Source organism: Nipponia nippon, unplaced genomic scaffold (assembly GCF_047370975.1).
Source record: "Nipponia nippon isolate SJK-2023a ecotype South Korea unplaced genomic scaffold, ASM4737097v1 scaffold_4, whole genome shotgun sequence".
Taxonomy (NCBI): domain Eukaryota; kingdom Metazoa; phylum Chordata; class Aves; order Pelecaniformes; family Threskiornithidae; genus Nipponia; species Nipponia nippon.
The window spans coordinates 124,523,365-124,540,493 of record NW_028262358.1 but is presented as its reverse complement, the minus strand read 5'-3'; the positions used below and the strand labels follow the sequence as shown (position 1 = coordinate 124,540,493).

Below are 17,129 nucleotides of genomic sequence, written 5' to 3'. Positions count from 1 at the left end.
ACAAGGTGCAGCCCACACCTTCTGTGGCTGCTTGGCACAGATCAGCAGAGGAAGCTGTACATGTGCACCGCAGCAGCTCTGGGGCATGCTCTCACCTGCTTTTTGTCTTGCTAAACGCAAACAGGAAACACTAGGGAATGGAGAACCATACCTGAATGGAAGGGTTTGTGTACTGAGAAATCCCAAATGCTTTGCAAGCTTAATGAGCCAGTAAGCAGGTTATGTGCAGGGGCACTTCAGCATCATTGAGATGCAGTCACCTCTAGTATGGAGAGCGGCAAACATTTAACAAGGCACAGCAGCAGCTGAAGCTTTGAATAAGAAGAGAAGTGAATAAAAATGCCAGCTTTAAAATGCAGGATTAGAAACGTAAATGTCTGAATAGACTGCGGCCACCTCCGCATGAGGGTTTCTCTTCTTTGAGGAGGGATTCGATGGTTCTTCAGGGATTGCAAGAATAGGAGATTTTGCATTTCGAATACAAGTTTTTGCATCTCCGAAGTCTGGGCATCTGGCAGCACAGCAATGCTCAAGTGGTCAAACTTCAGCTTTTAAATTCAAGTTTTGGTCAATTAAGATGAAAAATATCAACTGGTTGGCCATGCGCTGCACTAAAACCAGACTCAGTCATTTTCTAAGCCATTTATACCTTACGCTTGCTTTCTATACTTCACTCGAAGAAGCGGAAAGTGGAAAATTTCATTTCCTACCTCTGCTCACAGTATGTTAACACAGGCCTGCAACTGTCTGGATGAACAACTCCCAAGGAGTCTATTTACATACATTCATCAAAACCCTGTTTTAAACTATATTTAAATATTAAAAAGCTACTAAGCCCCAAATACTAAATTAAAAAAATATCACAAAGACTTTTGTTTTAAATTCACAAAGCCTTAATGATTAAGGAGCAACATTACATTTTGCCTGCTGTTAGGAAAGTTTAAAAAAGAGTGAAAAGCCAAGCTGGTGATGAAGTGAGTATACAAGTAGGGAATTCAGTTGTTTTATTCGCAAATGCAAAATACACATGTGAAATTAAGTTCCCCCCAGACCAGAACTTTGACAACTGAAGCTATAAATCCAAATAAATAGAAAGAAATGAAGGAAAAAATAAGATCTAAACTATTTTTGTAGCTTTTAAACTATCGGCAATTAAAAAAGGCAATGAAATATCACCACTTTTGTCAGCAAAACACTTTCTTGCTTTTTTTGAAATCATGAATAGGATCGTGACCCTGACATCTACGAGCTAACTGGAAAATCTTCCTTTTTTCTTCTTTAAAAGCATCTAAAATAATCTATATCTGTGGCTGTCACGCTGTGGTAAATGGATTCCTGGGAGTCAATGGACTCTTTCTATCAGACTCAAATAAAGTGACTAAAAAAAAAAAGAAAAAAGCTATTCATATATGCTATACAGCTGTTTGCACAGGTGACATTTCTGGGGCTGTTAGAATTTTAGATTAGGAATCCAAAAATCTGAGTGTCTGCACTATATACGTCTCTATACACACTATAAATGTGACAATTTCCACCCAGTTTATACTTGTTACTGTTTAAAACAGATCCAGAGACCCCAGTCACTAATATTCCTGACCAGACTAAAATACCAGTCCTTTTTGCTCTAAGATTTGTTTGCTTCCATCTTTATTCCCTTATGGTTAGAGGCTGCTGCAGCTAACACACTAGGTGCCTCATCTCCTAATTAAAAAATAGTTTGTAAAAAAGGCACAAAACATACAAAAGACATAAATATGCCCACCTCAGCTCACAACTTTCTTGGCAGGCTTTGTAAATTGGATGAAAGTTTGACAGAGCGGGGCACAAAGAGCTGAAGATGAGGGACTAATTCCAGATGCTAAGGCCTTCATTGAGACAGGTTCTCAGCAGACATCTGGTTCATGCTGAGCGCTCGCCAGCTCAGAGCGTCTCTGGTGATCTCATGGATGGCAATGTGACAGAGAAAAGAGATGATGTCTCATGCTAGCAGCTCCAAAACATTCAAAATTTTGCAGGTTAAAGGCAGCACTTTGAATTCCAACTGAAGCCAACAAATACCGCAGTGCATTCTTCCAGCATTAATATCACGTGCTAGCTTAAAATCTAGGGGGAAATTAGCAACTGGATTTGCCTGGACCAAAGCACATTTGAATTTGTGGGAGTCTGACATTTTCACTGGATTCTGAATCAGGTCTGGAGTCCACCACCTCTACCTTGTTCTTCCAAATCCTACCCAAATATATGAGAAAAGAAAATGAAATAGCATCCAACTCCTCCCCCCACAACCCCGAGATTCAGCCATATCTCCAGAGAAACAGAAGATGAAGAATCTGATCTTTTGATCCCCAGTCCCCAAATTTATACACAGGTCTAAAAATGTTAGAATACAGATTTCAGACAGCTTGTATCCCCCCCCCCCCTTCCCTCTCTCTACCCCTATGCAAGACTCTAGACATAACAAAGAACTCTGCATTTCCACTATGGTCTTCATGTGAAGATTTTTCAGTTTGCTTTCCCCCCCCCCCCGCATTGTATTAGCCTCTACAATCACATCCAGAAGTGCTTAGCTTTGCACAGTTTGTCCCACCCGTAGCATTCATCCACGCAGAGAGACTTAATCGCATACGTAAGATTATGCAGGATCAAGCTCTTCGGCCACCTGCCTACCGAATTAATTTTACACAGTTACACCACAGATAGTGATTTATTGGAAGTCTCAAAACGAGCCCAGAATCCAAGTTCACTTCTGTGAAGCTTCCTCAAGACAAACTGCTCAGTCTCAAAACTCAGAGGCAATCTTAGGTTTAACAACGGTGTAATGTCAGGTTAAACAAATCAAATGTTACGCTCAGGTATTTTGAAAGCTGCTCTGGTTTTCAGCTCCAAAGAATTGCAGTGAAACAGGGAAACTCTTCCTGGAAAATAACGCAGTGGCTGAATCCAAGGTGTCTGGGAAACTTAAATAGCTGAAAATGCGGATCTAGAGAGGAGGCCAATAATATGGGTAATGTATTTTCTGATAACCTTCCCTTTAGAAGATTGTAATATCAGAACCAAAATATCTGTCAGAAGCATAGTGCACCCCTGACAAAGCTATTTCAGGCTGATTTTCCTATTAGCAATTACCTGTATTAACATCATACTGCCTACGGAAAACGCTTTTATTATGAACCACGGGGATTTATTAATATTTCTAGGGCAACCCAGTGGAAGCCACACGTGCAGCGGGCTAGCTCCAGAACTGCTCCACGGTGAGACTCGTGTTTCAGGGGAGGAAGGCAGAGAAATCCCTCCTCCCTCGTCCTCCTCTTCCCCCCGAATCCCACCGACGCTCCACCCGATCCAGAACCCCAAGCCCAGCGGGGGTGGACGGCGGCAGAGGGCCGGAGGGGAGCCGCCTGCCCGGGCCTGTGCCCCTTCCCGCGCCCCGGCCTCCGTCCCCTCAGCTCCCCGCCGACCGTTTAACGGCTGCTGAGGGGAGCAGAGCGCCGGGCCCGCCCCCCTCAGCGCCTCAGTTTCCCCTCACGCCCGGCGGGGCGGAGGCCACCACAGCCCCGGGGCGACCCGGGGAGCCCTCCCCGCCGCCGGGAGCGGGCAGGCCGAAGCCCCCCCGAGCCCCCAGCCCCACGCACTCACCAGCTTCATGCTTCACCCGGCTCTATTTACCGGGACAATCCTGCCCCCACCTTCCTGCCCGGCCCCCGCCACCCCTCCGCGCCCCGGGGCGTCATGGGACTTGTAGTCCCGCCGCTCTTCCCCGCCCCGGGATGAAGTCATGGCCGAGCCCTCCCGAGGCATGCCGGGAGTTGTAGTCCGCCCCGCGCTTCGCCCCGCGTTCCTTTGGCGTGCCGTGCCCGCCGAGGCATGCTGGGAGTTGTAGTCCCCGCCGGGCGGCTCTCCCCGTCACCCTGGGGAGGGGGGAACTACAAGTCCCAGGGTCTCACGGCTGCAGCAGGTGGGAGCTCGGATGTTGATATCAACATGGCGCTTGTCAGACAGACAAAGACAGTCAGTCTGGTGTGATTGAGCCAAAAAAAAAAAAAAAAAAAAAAAAAAAAAAGGGAGCGAGCGAGGAGGAGGAGGAGGAGGGAGCGGCAGGAGGAGAGCCAGGCGGGGCGGGGGGCCCTTGGCCGCGGGGGGCTGGGGAGGGGGGCTCGGCGGCCGAGGGATTTCTTTCCCCCCCCCTATTGTCCCCCTCCCTCGGCGCCCCCGTTCACCTCCCCTCACGCTGGGGCGGGGGCGGGCGGGGGGACCCCCCCACTCCTGCCGTTACATGGTGAGGTGGAGACGCCGCCAGCACCCAGAGGTGAGTGTTGCTTGTGGGGAGGAAGAGGAGGAGGAGGAGGAGGAGGAGGGGGGGGGGCGAGAGCGGGGCTTGTGAGGGGAGGGGGCGGGCGGGTGGGTGGGCTGGAGGGAGGGAGGGGAGCGGGAAGGGGGTCCCCCCTCAGCCGGCACCGCGGCTGCCTGCGGGGGAGTTGCGCCGAGCCGGAGAGCGGGTTTCCTCCTCAGGGCGGGATGTGAGTGAGGGTGGCGGTGGGGGGGAAGCCGGGGCCGGTGGCGGGCAGGGGCAGCCCCTCAGCCGGCCCCGGCGGCCGCTCGCCCCTCCGGTCGGAGCCGCCGTTCCGGGGTGGCTCCGCGGATCCCCCGGAGCGGGGGAGGAGGAAGGACGGTGGCCCCGGGAGGCTGCTGCGGGGTCTGCGGGAGGGCAGGGCAGCCTCCGGGCTGGAACGGAGAGCCCTCCATGGTTGTTCCTGCCGTTTATTTATTTATTCTTATTTTATTCACCGCTCTCGCGGGTGTGGGGGTGACGGACTCGTGGTGGCGGAGTCCCCTCAGCCTGGGCGGGTGCTTTATTTTATTTTATTTTTTTTTTTATTTTTTTTTGTGGTGTTGTTTCGGTTTTGTTCGCCGCTGAGTTTGGGGCTAGGCTGGTGCGAGAGGGCGGCGGGGACCCCCGCTCCCTGTCCCCGGGACCCCGGGGTGGGGGTGCCCCGGCCCGGCGGTAGTTTGGCCGGGGAAGGAGGGAGGCTCCGACCCCGCGGGGTTGGAGCCCGCTTCACCGTGACGATCGCGCCCGGCACCGAGCCCCCCTCGCCGGGGCTTTGCCGGGGGGCTCCCCCCTGGCTGGGGGGGGCTGCGGGGCCGCCGTGGGAGTGCGAGGGCTCCGGGGGCTCCTTTCTAGGGGATCCCCGGTGCTTTGTGCCTGTGGAGATGGTGGGGAACGGGGGCCACGGGTGCCCCAAACCCCGCTGGATCCCAGATCTTTTGCAGCTCCCGGGGCTTCGGGAGAGGGTTTTTGGGGAGGGGAGAGGCGTGATCCGAACGGTGTCTTGTTGCTGGAGAGTTTAACAGGGGAACGGGTGGGGGAAGGAGGAGGACCCGGAGGGAAGTCATTCCCAAAATGTGCGAGGAGAGCTTGGGTGGGGTGTCATAGGCTTGTTTATTTTGTACTTCTTGGGAAGAGATGGGGTAAATGATTTTGTGTCCGTGCCTGGGATCTTTTTTTGGAAAAACAGTGTGTTTGACCCTAGGAGGGGTTGGAGGAAGCGGCAGGGAATGCCGCTGAACTGTTTTGCTGTGGTTCGGGGTTAAAACAAAACAAGAGGCGAGTGTTTTTAGGTGCAAAACACACATGCGAGATAGACCGAGCCGAGTTCTTCAACCTCAGTTTTGTCTGATGGGTTTTTTCTTAGTTGTTCTAAGAGCGTCTCTTGGTATGCTTGCAAAGCACTTCTTCGGAAAGCTTTTTTTTGTTTTGTTTTTTTTTTTATTCTTTGCGATGGGTCTGAAACAGCCTTGACTGTGTGTGCTGTTTTTTTCCCAGTCCTTTCGTGTTAGGGACAAAAAATGTTTTTTTTGGGGGGGTGGGGAGGGAAGAAGGAAGAGGAAATGAAGATTGTAAGCATGTTTGCTGTTTGTGGAGTCGGGTATATCTCAATTTGTTCTCCTGCTCAAGTAACATTGGGAGTACAGATAAGTGGGTTTGAAGTACAAAATGTATATGAACAAAAGCTGGAAAGATTTAAAGTTTGTAGGGAGGAAAGCGTTAAAGTGATGGTCAGGGCATGCGTTTGCCAGCACTGTCGGAGCAGATCTGATAGACGCTAGCTACGTGCCCCTGCTTCAAAGTAATGGGGATGGAGGAGAAGGAAACTGGTGGGGAAAAAATACAATTTGCATGAATGATACCATGTAAAATATACTGTATCGGAGAGAAGAGATTGTGCTCTGCAGGCGATTTGTGGGCTGGCGAAACCCTGAAGTGCCTGCTTGCGTCCCGTGATATGACTAGCTCATTTCTGCAGGGCTCATCAGGTACAGACTCTGCTTCCTTCCTGGGATGGTGCAGCTGGCATTTGATTTCCTCCATGGATGGGAGAGGAGGAGTCCTGTGCAGTTTTTTTCCCCGAGATGATTGCATTTTCTTTGGCCTTACTGTACCCTGCCTCATTAGTAGGAACTGCATCTATATTTATTTACCATTATACCATGTCCCTTGGGATGTCGGGTGTAGTTTGGAGTAGGTATATATGGATTTATCACTCTTAACATTTTTTTTTTTCCTCCCATCATGCTAGGGCCAAATCCGTCAACAGCAGAGAACAAACTTAATTTATTTCTGTGTTTTGCATCTCCCTTTTTGCCATTTCTCTTCCAAATTGTGAAGAAAACATCTCCGAGATGCGGATGGGGGAGGGAAGTAGGGGAGAAGTGAGAAAGGGATGGAATATGTTATCTGTGCAGGGATGCATTTGTTATTTGCATGTTCTGGGAGCACCGGCCTCTGTGAAAGAGCAGGGTTTGATACTGCATCTGAAAAGTGAGGTTTGGGAACGCTCTTTTCCCTTATGTGAAGATTCTTCTTTAGCCTCACGACAGCCACAACTTTTCCTGTGTGGTTGACAGAATTGTCTGACGAGCCTGGGCATGAGACTGGGAACAAGGAACTTGTGTTTTACTCAGCGATGTCTGTTCTTCCTCCTATCGTTCCTTTAGCTCCAGTGCAAGCACCAGAACAGGCATCAGCATTTTTACTCCTGTGTCATCCAACTCTGTTCAGAGCAGGTCTAGACGACATTGTGGTATGCAGACTGCCAGCTGCGTTGTAGGAATGCTACCATAGGTGAAACGACAGGATTTTTAAAGAGTGGTAAGGCAATCTTGAAGAAAATCCTGTGTGGATGAGGCCTGCTTATCTCTCTCGCTACTTTACTGAGCAGTCTTGAGCAATTCCTTTCTATTTGTTGACCTTTCTAGAAAACGTGCATCTCTCTAGCATTGAGATTCTGATAATTCCACAGAATTAGTAACCAGTGTCAGCTGCAGAAAGCTTACTTCTAAGGCAGTTTCTGTGTGGGTCTTACTCGTCTCTTTCAAAGGGATATTAAAAGTTCATGGCTGTCCAGTGTTTTGAAAATTAAATTATTATGAAATGTTTACATTACAGTGATGATCCCTAAGTTCATGGAAGTGTTTGGTATGTTCTTTCATCGGTATCTGGAGCTGGGAAAACAGTGGGGTTCTGACATTCACTTTTTAAACCAATTTTGTTTTTAATAAGCATGAATTTCAGGAATTGTTCTATGGCTAACTTTTGGGACCGCTCTTTTTTTGTTGTATGTCAGTGGGGCAGTGGTGAAATTTGGGTCTTTAGGATATGGTGTTTGGGCAGGGAATTGGAAGAATTAATGAAACTGAAACATGAGAAAGGAAGAATGCTGTAGTGTCTCTTACATAAAGGGATCTCAGATGATGTTTGGTTGTATATGTTAGAAAATAAACCAATTTGCATGAAATGACAGCACATTTTAATCTAAAGAAAGCAACTTGTGCTTTACACTGATTTGTGTGCAGAGCTTTTAGGGACACTACAGAATTACACATTACAGCGTTGGGCTCTGTGGCAAATATTTTTCATCTTCTGCAAGTTTAGGATTTGAAATCAAACACTTGAAGGGGTGCTGTGAGCGTAAGAATCCTACTGCAAAAAACCCATGCCTTCGTTTCTCCTATCCATAACTTTATGCAGCTTTGACACTTCTTCTAAAGTCACTGAAGTTGATTTCACTTTATACTGATTTTAATGGAGCGGGCATTGGATTCCGCATATACGTCCTCGTGGGATTGGGCTTTAATTATACCTATGCTGATAATATTATCTTCTGGATTGTCAATTAAGTGAGACCAATGTCATGATTATAGTGGGATTTTTAGGAGATAATGAGGAGAATTTGAATATTTGGGGGTCTAACTCCTATCCCTAAAGCTAGTTTTATACATAACGTTAATAATAAACTGTATTTTAGCATTCTAATATTCCTGTCTTGACTAAAGCTCCCTTCTGACATATGTGAGATCAGGATGGCTGGGTAGCAAAGTATAGTAAGAGTTCATATATGAACACTCAGTCATGCAAACGGATTGTACGTTAGCTATGAATGCAATTTCCAGTGTTAACGCTAAAGATAAGTGTTTTGACAAATGCTTTTAATTTGGAGAACAATACAAGCAAGAATAACAGGATATGAGAAGAAAGTGCTATTTTTCATTTCGCAGGTGGCAAACCAAGGTGTAGAGGGATTAACTTGCCCAGGTTCCTACATGGAGTCTGCGACAGAACTAGTAATCGGTCTGTGATCTCAAGGGTTTGTCAGAGCTTTAATCAGAGTTTTTCTTCCTCCCCTCATTAATTGGCTAATTTCCACATTTTGAAAATAACGTCCAGAGATTATTTTTCTTTCCTCCAGTTTCAAACTTTATAGCCTGAAGTTTTTTCATTTTCAGTCGAGCCTTGAAAACACAGGGTTGGAAAGCTTCATCTGAACAGCACCTCCCTGACATATGATACTATCTTAAAACAGCCTCTGACAAGTGAACCCTCTCATTGAAATCATGTGAGGAATTTTATTACTCAACTCTGGAGATCTTCTGGGGGAAAGGAGGTTGCAAACTATTAACTATGTGGTCTTCATTGCAAGTTGGCACATAAAATGTTCTTATGTATTGAGGCAGTCGTGCGGCCCACAGAAAGAAGTAGAGAGTCGGCTCTGTAGTTGCTGGCCAATTGAAAATTTCATCTTGTATCTGTGAGAAACATTTATTTTTGTGTTGTGCCTCCTAAAAAGCGATGTATTTGCTTGAAATCTGGTCTTTCTTTAAACATGGTATTGTTTGATTTCCTTCCCCTCTCCTCCCACTCGGCTAGGCGCTTATCCAGGGTTAGCCTGTGACCATAAAAGCATGTGGAGAAGCTTTTATGACAGATAACGTTCAAAAGTATATTGTGTTTGGGATGCTTCTTTTCTTTGCTGTTGCAGTCGGGTTTACCAAAAGCTCGTTGTTCGTGCAGGCCTCCTGCAAAATACACTGCTGAGCAAAGTGCTCGTTTCACAGTTATGAAACTGCTGCTATCGCAATTACTGCATCGTAAAGCCTAACCTAATCAGGAGTGATCGATTTATGGCCATAACTTGTGTGGTGTGCGAGTGGAGTACAGCTCCGATGTTTCACATCTGATTCATTATGGCTGAGCCACTGTCCTTCTCTTTTACTGTTCTACGATAAAACAATACTTTGTACCTTCGTTTGTAAATCTTTAAGTGCTTTACAGAGGTGCCGGTATTTTACACAAAGAGAAACTGAGGCATAAGGGCCAAGTGACTCACTCAAGGTCACATACTGAGTCAGTGGCAACTGAACACGGCTGTCTCTATTCCCCATCTTCTGCATTTTTACATCTGTGGTATATTAATACATCTTAACCATACAAGGAATTTATTGGCTGGTCTTCTAATGTGCTCGATAAGAATACCTAAGTCAATGAGATTTTTTTGCAGTGATGGGAGGATTTCCCATGTTCCATTGACTTCTGTGGTTTGACACCTGTCACACCTGTCATCCTTATTTCTTCAGTTAATTTTATTGCTTTTAAATCCATTAGATTCCCCCCTTCCCCCCCCCCCCCCCCCGGCCAAGAGCACTACAGGGGTAAACTTTCTCACAAGACTGTAAGGGGTGCCCCTATTTCTTCAGTAGCCTTTCTTCTGCTTCGTTTAATAGGAGTTTTTCAGTGTTGGACTTCAAATCTATCTCAGGAATGCACATGCATGTTTGTTATTGTTTTGATTCAGCGCCGTGTTAATGTAGACACCAAAAGGTTGAACAATTACTGTTTTGATGCGCTTTTTTTAAGAACTAAAAAAACAATTCATGACTGGTTACTCTACCCATCTGTGTGCAGATTTCCCTTTCCCAGTTCTTAATCAAAGCTTCATGCAAAGTCTGAAGTTAAAGACTGCTCTTAAAACTGGGACCTGCTGTAGTTGCAGTGCTTCTGACAAAGTGTATTCTGCTTTATCTTTCCTGGGCAGCCAACCGAAGGTATGGAAGGTCAGTTAACTCTTTCTCCTACAGAATTCCTCTATCAATGTTTACTTCATCATTTCATGTTGGTTTTGGTGCAGTTACTGCCCTGAAACGTATTACTAAGCATGGCCCTTCATCAGGTTGTACGTAAATGACTTCTGTAGTATGGCTTGACAAAGACCAAGCTTTGTGTCTATGTCCGCTGTGCGCTGGCAAGTGCTTCTTCCAGTCACTTGTTTGCCCAATGGGTGGAGTGGTGTTTCCAGATGTACTGAAGAGTTTCTCGCAGCCAGAGGAAACAAATTTTATTACCTGCTTCATGCATGGAGGTGGCATTCGTTTATTCTCCATACATACAAGGTGTCTATTTAGGCTACATTAAACTTAAGTGAACCCTATTCACTGCTGTGGTGGTAGATGAGGTCTTAACATTGGGCTAAGGAAATAATTTACACGCCAGGCATACAAAATATATTAATTATGTTTGGCTCCACCCCCAGCTGAATCTCACTTGCCCTGAATTCCTGGCATCACTTTTCTCCCCACTTCTGAACTTAGTATTTAAGAAGCCTTATTTTCTTTTCCCTTTCTTAAAAAAAAAATTGAATGTGAAGTTCAGCAGTAAAACAACTGCTACTGAAACAGTACTGTAGGCTACTCTTTCAGTGAGCCTTGTGAACAGCCAGTTTTATTCTTTTGTGATAAGCCTATGCCCTATCAATTGGGAAGTGTAGCATATAGTCATTTCCTGCATTTTGAGCTGCCCATTTCTTACGAGCTCTGAAGTAAGCACTGAATCTGCTTTTTGTTCTTCCAATGGTACTGTAATACTAATGGAAGCAGAGAGCTTTTAGTTAGTTCATAAAATACAAGCGCTGTTTCTACTTGGATATTTATTCTGACCTTTATTTTGGACAGTTTCTCTGCCATGATCAGATTGTCTGATTACAATGTCAGCTTTCACTAGAAATCTCTTTGTGATTTAACTGGCAGGGTTTTGGAGTTCGAGCAACTGGATACGCAGCAGCTCTGACATGTAAGTAGCACTCAAATGTTGAAAAGGAAAGTCCTTCCTGGCAATGAGGTTGCACTGGGCTCTCCTAGGCTCCGCCGTAGGTCTTAATTTATGACCCAGGGCAAACTGCTTGACTTGCCTGTGTTCCAGTGTGTAATATGAAAATAATCCTTTCAGGGCTGTTGAGATGCTTTCACGTTCGTAAAGTATTTGAAGATTCTTGGCTGGATGGTAGCGCGTGCTGCTGCTCTCGGTAGTATAAACATGAATGTCATAAGTGTATTTGCACAGAATAAGAACTAGTTATTTAAGCTAATACTGATTTTTTCATGCCACAGATGGGAGAGGTAAGTAGAGTTGATCACAGTTTTCTCAGCTAAATTGTATTATGCGTGGTTTCCAGACATCGTAGTCGGTCGTTCTCTGTCTGTTTGCATTTCACAGGGGCTCCATCTGTTTGATGGAGCGGTGCTGTTTAGTGATAAGTACAGCAGTCTGAAAAAGAGGGAACTTACTGAACTTGAAACTTATTCCTCCCTCTTTAATTTCCTCGTCCATAGAAGCAGGATGATGTTAACATATTGGAGATTCATAAAATTTAAGGCGAGAACAGACAATTAAATCGCCTTGTCTGCTGTGTTTTATATGCTTTGTATCACAAGTTTTAAATTTTAATAATTTACTCTGAAACTGAGACCAGTAACTGATGTTTGGCTAAAAACAATTCGAAAGCTTTCCGGTCATGAGCGTCCATCCTGGATAATTTCAGACTCATCACTTTGCTTGGTAGTTTGTGCCATCTCACTGTTAAAAATAAGTGGCTGATTTCTAATTTGAATTTGTCTAAGTTCTGCCGCTGGTTCTTGTTACAACCTTCCTGACAAGATTACAGCCCTTTAGTATCCAGTGCTTTCTTGCCATGGAGGTACTTACACTCTGTAATCAAGTTACTCGATTGATAACGAAACAGAGTTGAGCTTTTAAGTCTCACTCTGAGGCATTTTCTCCAGCACTCAGATCATCCGGTGATTCTTCACGGTCTCCGTTTATTTTTAACATTGTGGAAACCAAAAATGGTGAATGTTCCAGCCTGTGTCTGATCCGTACTGAATACCGAAGTGCAGTGGCCCTTTTTGCTACGCAGCCATTTAAAAGGTTCGCATAGGGGAACCCTGTTCGTGAGCCTTGCTGCTCCGACACTGAGATTCTTTCTAGTAAAGTCTGCCATTTAGTAGTTACGGTCTGCATTTCTTAGATTATAAATTTGCCTTTGTGTTCAGACGTGTTTTGCTTTCCTGAGCTGAGGTAGGTATTCAGATTCTTTCTTTTGCTGTCCTTTCCTCATAATAGTGTGCTGTTCCTATAGGCCTGGTGTCAGTCACAGATTTTTATCTGCAGTGATAAAAATGTTCAACTGCATCAGAACTTAAATTTAGTGACAAAAAAATTAGCATGATGCAATCCCAGGAAGTAGATTAAGAACTGGCTAACTGACAGCTCTCAGAAAGTACCAGTCGATACGGAGCAGCCGATGTGGATTTCCCCTAGAACCAAAGTACGCTCTGTGCACGTACTTTCTTCTGTTCGACTACATTTGTAATCTCAAAGAACAAAGTTAGTCCTGTATCAAGACATTTGCCATTAAAACATGCTGACTGGCACTACCGATGTCTCTGTTTTCTAGTTCTTTACTGCGAAAATATTTTTGTTGGTTTTTTTTTTCTCTTGGTTTGCCTGGATTGATACCCTGCAGACCGTCTTGCAGCTCTCCAGATTTGTTCCATCCCCTTTTTGAGCATTAGCATAATATGAATATCCACCTGGCCTGGGGTTTTGCCCTCATTTTATAGAGGCCCTCATTAAAAAAGAAAAAAAACCCACCCTGCAAGACTGCAAAAAGCTCACTTCGGTGCATGTTTTGTAGGCTGATTTCAAATGTTTCACTTTTAATGGATTTGCTGAAAATCATCTTTTGTCACCGATGAATTAGAAGATGCTTTGTGTGACGAAAGCATGTTGCCCCAGCCTAACGGAGAACTGTTCATAGTCATCCTTGTTCTCCATCCGCTAGAAAGTTAGTTTCAAAAATTTTATTATCGTATTACTTTCTTGTGTGTGTTGGTGAGTAAGAGGAACATCCCAACACCTTTTGTTCCTGAATGTCGGTGGGTATAAAACCGCAGTGCTTTTGGGGTGGCCGTGGTGCATCTGCTGGCAGATTGCACAGCGTCGTGGAAGCGACAACCTTTCCAACCCTTAAAAGCGGCTATTTCTGAAGACAACTGTGAATTATCCTTCAGTTCATTTCATGGGCATAAGTCTGATAAATATTGGTGTCACTCCTCTGTCACTCTCAAGTAAATTCTGTTTTATTCATAGCAATGTGCCTTCTTTTTGTTAAAAATGCAGCTGCCTTCACTTGCTGGCTGTTCCTTTGCATTTCCCTTTTCCTGTCCCAAACTGATTGAGCTTTTACTCCCTCCATGTTGCAGCTGTAATCAGCACTGCACACGAATGTCTCTGTAGGAGAAGCGGTATTTTTGCTCTTGCTTTTTAGGACACTGTGTAATATGGGATCTTGAAACCAAACCTCATTTAAATACCACTGCCAGTAAGAAGTCTGTTGTATTTTTATTTATTTTTTTTTTTAAATGTAGGTGTTTGAAAGGACTTGCTCTCTGAGAAAGTCCCTGTTTTGAAACCTGCAAATTCCAGGCAGATAAAATGCAAAGAGGTCAGGCGAGTATCTGAAGTTTGGGATGTCTGCTTCCTTTCTGGCTATCGAGTGGGAAACCTGCTGTAGCGATAGGCTTTGAGGAGAGATTTGGAAGGGGGAAGGAAGGAGACTGAGGCACAGGATCTCAGAGGCCGGGAAAGATACTGTAAAAGAAGGTATGCCATTTCTGCTGCTTGCAATCTGAGGTGTGGCACTGTGGAAGTCTAAGGCAAGTAACAGAGGCTCAAAAATGTGTGCTGTTTTGTTGGACATAAATATTTCTTATAACGCAAGCCTCTGAGCTCAGCCAGCGGCTTTCCTGCCTCCTAGCTAAATCGGTATCTGATTTTTCTGTTCCTCTGCTGTCTTCTTGCCGGAGTTGTTTATTGACTGAAATTGTTTCCATATGGCTGCAATGTAGAGCTTGATTACATTAAACGTGGCGCTTTCCTGTGGCATTGCAGTGCTATGGAAAGATCATCCCTCTTTCTCTCCTTCCAACCTCCCTTTCTTCCATCTAACCTTGGTTTTGGAACGTGTAACTTGTTTAGGTATTATCTTCCCCCCCTTATGAGGCTTGTAGAATTGGAAAATGGGGATCCAGTTCGGTTTTGGGTCTTCGTATTTGATTGCTTAGGTGGGTTACGTTTGCGTATAAATGGCTGATAAAATACTTCAGATGAAGATCAGAGAGTGGTGGCAGTTTGAGAGCATTGCTGGAGCTGGGCCCCCAGCGTGCTGAGCACTGAACAAGTATGCAGACAAGAGTCTCTCCTTCCAAAGAGCTCACTGCCCATCAGGACAGTCCATTTAGATTGTATTTGTTTACACTGATGATCAATTTAAATACTGCTCCAAGAAGGTGTTAAAATTCCTGTAGTTGGACACTTCAGGATGCTAGAGGGCCAGATTCACTACTTATCTGGAGCCTGGAAGCTATGGCTGGTTTGCGGAAAACAGATCTGTTCAATAGCAAATGGATACATCTGTATCTTTGATAAGAATAAAAGCGATTGTTGGCTAAGTTTGCTAATAAGACCAGCAGTGAGGCATCTCTACCCTCTCTTTGCAATTACGCTCTCTTTTATAAACTTGAGTTTATAACCTGGATTCAAAATCTGGTTTTTGTTAAAAATGTTTTATATTTAAATAGGCTAAAATACATAAATACCTTTTTCTTAAGCCGAAACCATCTGATGTAATGCTTACATTTCTTGTAATGTACTTAAGCAGAACCTAGGCAATGTATTTTTACTGCCAGTATCTCAAATAAAGTCAAGTCAGTGAAGTGATGGCAGTCACTCTTGGCTGAGCACATGGAACCAGGATCTGATGAAGCAGTAAACCAGCTTTTGACAGAAGTAGCCTCTTCTGCATGTGCATAGAGAATATTTTCTTCATTTCTGTATATTCAGATAGTTCAGATCACAGGCTATTTAATTCAAAACTGAGAAACCGTTTGGGAACTGCAAATGCAGAAATGCTTGTTGTCCTCGCCTAACATACGGTGGAAAAAAAGAACAATGAGGAAAGATTCACTAATACTGAAATCTTTCAGTGGAGGACACAGCAAGGTTCAATTCACTTAATAAAGATAATTCATTTGTTTTCACTAAAGCATTTTAAAATGCAAACCATGTTTCCGTAACCCTTTTATGCATCCAGCACATACGATGTATCATTCAAGATTAATAAAACTGTAATGCATAAAAGCTGGCATTTTAAAATTGTTTTATAAACAGTCTGGCTAATAACCCAGGGTGGAAACTGAAACGCAGGTACGCTGTTCAGGCCTTTGCCTTGCTAGGGTGCAAAGATCACTCCGGTGTTTTTTTTTAATTCGATGTAAAATGAAAGTTTCAAGGTAAGAAATAAGCTTTCTTAACCATGGGGTATCCAGCAACTTGCTGGGTGGTGTAGGGCACTCTGCGGTGTTAGATGGCTTTGAGGCAGGTTCAAGCCGCAAGTTATTTAAATGCCCCTCATAATTTAGAGGTGTTTGACTACTGAGCTGGCAGGTAAAAGGCAGACACTGACACGGCTGTCTCCTCTGCTTGTCCTTTTCCTTAAAGGACTTGCTGCTGCCCAGTGCTCGGAGCAAAGCCTGTAGGTACCTTGGTCCAGGTGGGATATTACAAGTCTTAAAATTGTGGTCCGATGGAGCTGCCTCCCTTCAGCCTATGCTGAGGCACCTCACTTCAACCGAAGGGTGGATTTAAAATCTTTCATTCTCCTTTGTGTTTCTACTTAGATGGCTCCCTGTCCAGCATGCTGGGTTTTGTGGATCCCTTGATAGATGGCTTGTATACATTGTGAGGGGAGAACATGAAAGGCTGTGGATCCTGCAGCTGCAGCAGGATGCCTGCAGATCCTGATTTATCTTGAAGATCTCTCTACTCCCTGTTTTGCAAAATGCTGTGGGAAAGGTAGGCTGGAGAAGCCTTAGTTTTCTTCTGTCCCTCACAAAATGCACTAAGCTACGTGGGAGCAGAAATTTAAGACAAGCGCATTTAGTTTTCAGTGTTGTCATCTTCACAGAAAGGGAGAAGAAAAGATAAATTGTGGCTGTCGCAGACCTTGTCTGTTCTACTTCTTGCACATCACAGCGGCATTCTGCTTCTTACCTGGTGGATGACCAGCTAAAACAAAACCAAAACTTCACCTCTTTAAACCCTCCAGAGCTGCCTTCAAGGAGCTCCTTCACACGACTGAAGTTTAGTTAGTTTGCTGGTTACTTTTCAGTGATTTCCAGAACTGTTGAAACAGAATGAGTTGATGAAGTCTCTCTTGTGTATTTGATGTGAGCTCAGCTATTTGAATATGGAATAGAAGTAGTACTGAATATCTGCAATTTCCATTAAATTTCAATGCCTTTAAGGGGTGAGTCCTTAAAACAAGATGTAGCTAACGTCAGAGGCAGTGGGAGTGCTCTCTGTTGGCTTTCACAAGATCTGAACTGGAACTATATTGAGGGTATTTTATTTTTTTAATTAACAGGAGATCACCGAGTTTTAGGTCCTTTCATACTTAAGA

General features: G+C 44.7%; 2 protein-coding genes across 28 annotated transcripts in view; one reads left to right on the top strand and one right to left on the bottom strand.

The window, feature by feature from the left end:
- INTS9 (integrator complex subunit 9) overlaps positions 1 to 3,741 on the bottom strand; it is a 72,622-nt gene extending 68,881 nt beyond the window's left edge. For 3 of the 4 annotated variants that reach the window (XM_087776063.1, XM_087776065.1, XM_087776066.1), the window contains exon 1: positions 3,637 to 3,741. In XM_087776063.1, coding sequence (XP_087632189.1) covers positions 3,637 to 3,645 — 9 coding nt within the window. In that variant the 5' untranslated portion in view covers positions 3,646 to 3,741. Of the gene's footprint in view, positions 1 to 1,762; positions 1,940 to 3,636 lie in introns of those variants that run through there. The other variant, XM_087776064.1, reaches the window with a different exon arrangement.
- A 426-nt stretch (positions 3,742 to 4,167) lies between these two features.
- The window catches only part of HMBOX1 (homeobox containing 1), a 127,737-nt gene continuing 114,775 nt past the window's right edge, over positions 4,168 to 17,129 (top strand). For all 24 annotated transcript variants that reach the window (XR_015708227.1, XR_015708228.1, XM_087774830.1 and 21 more), the window contains exon 1: positions 4,168 to 4,306. The gene's annotated coding sequence lies outside the window, so the exon portion shown is untranslated. The remainder of the gene's footprint in view (positions 4,307 to 17,129) is intronic.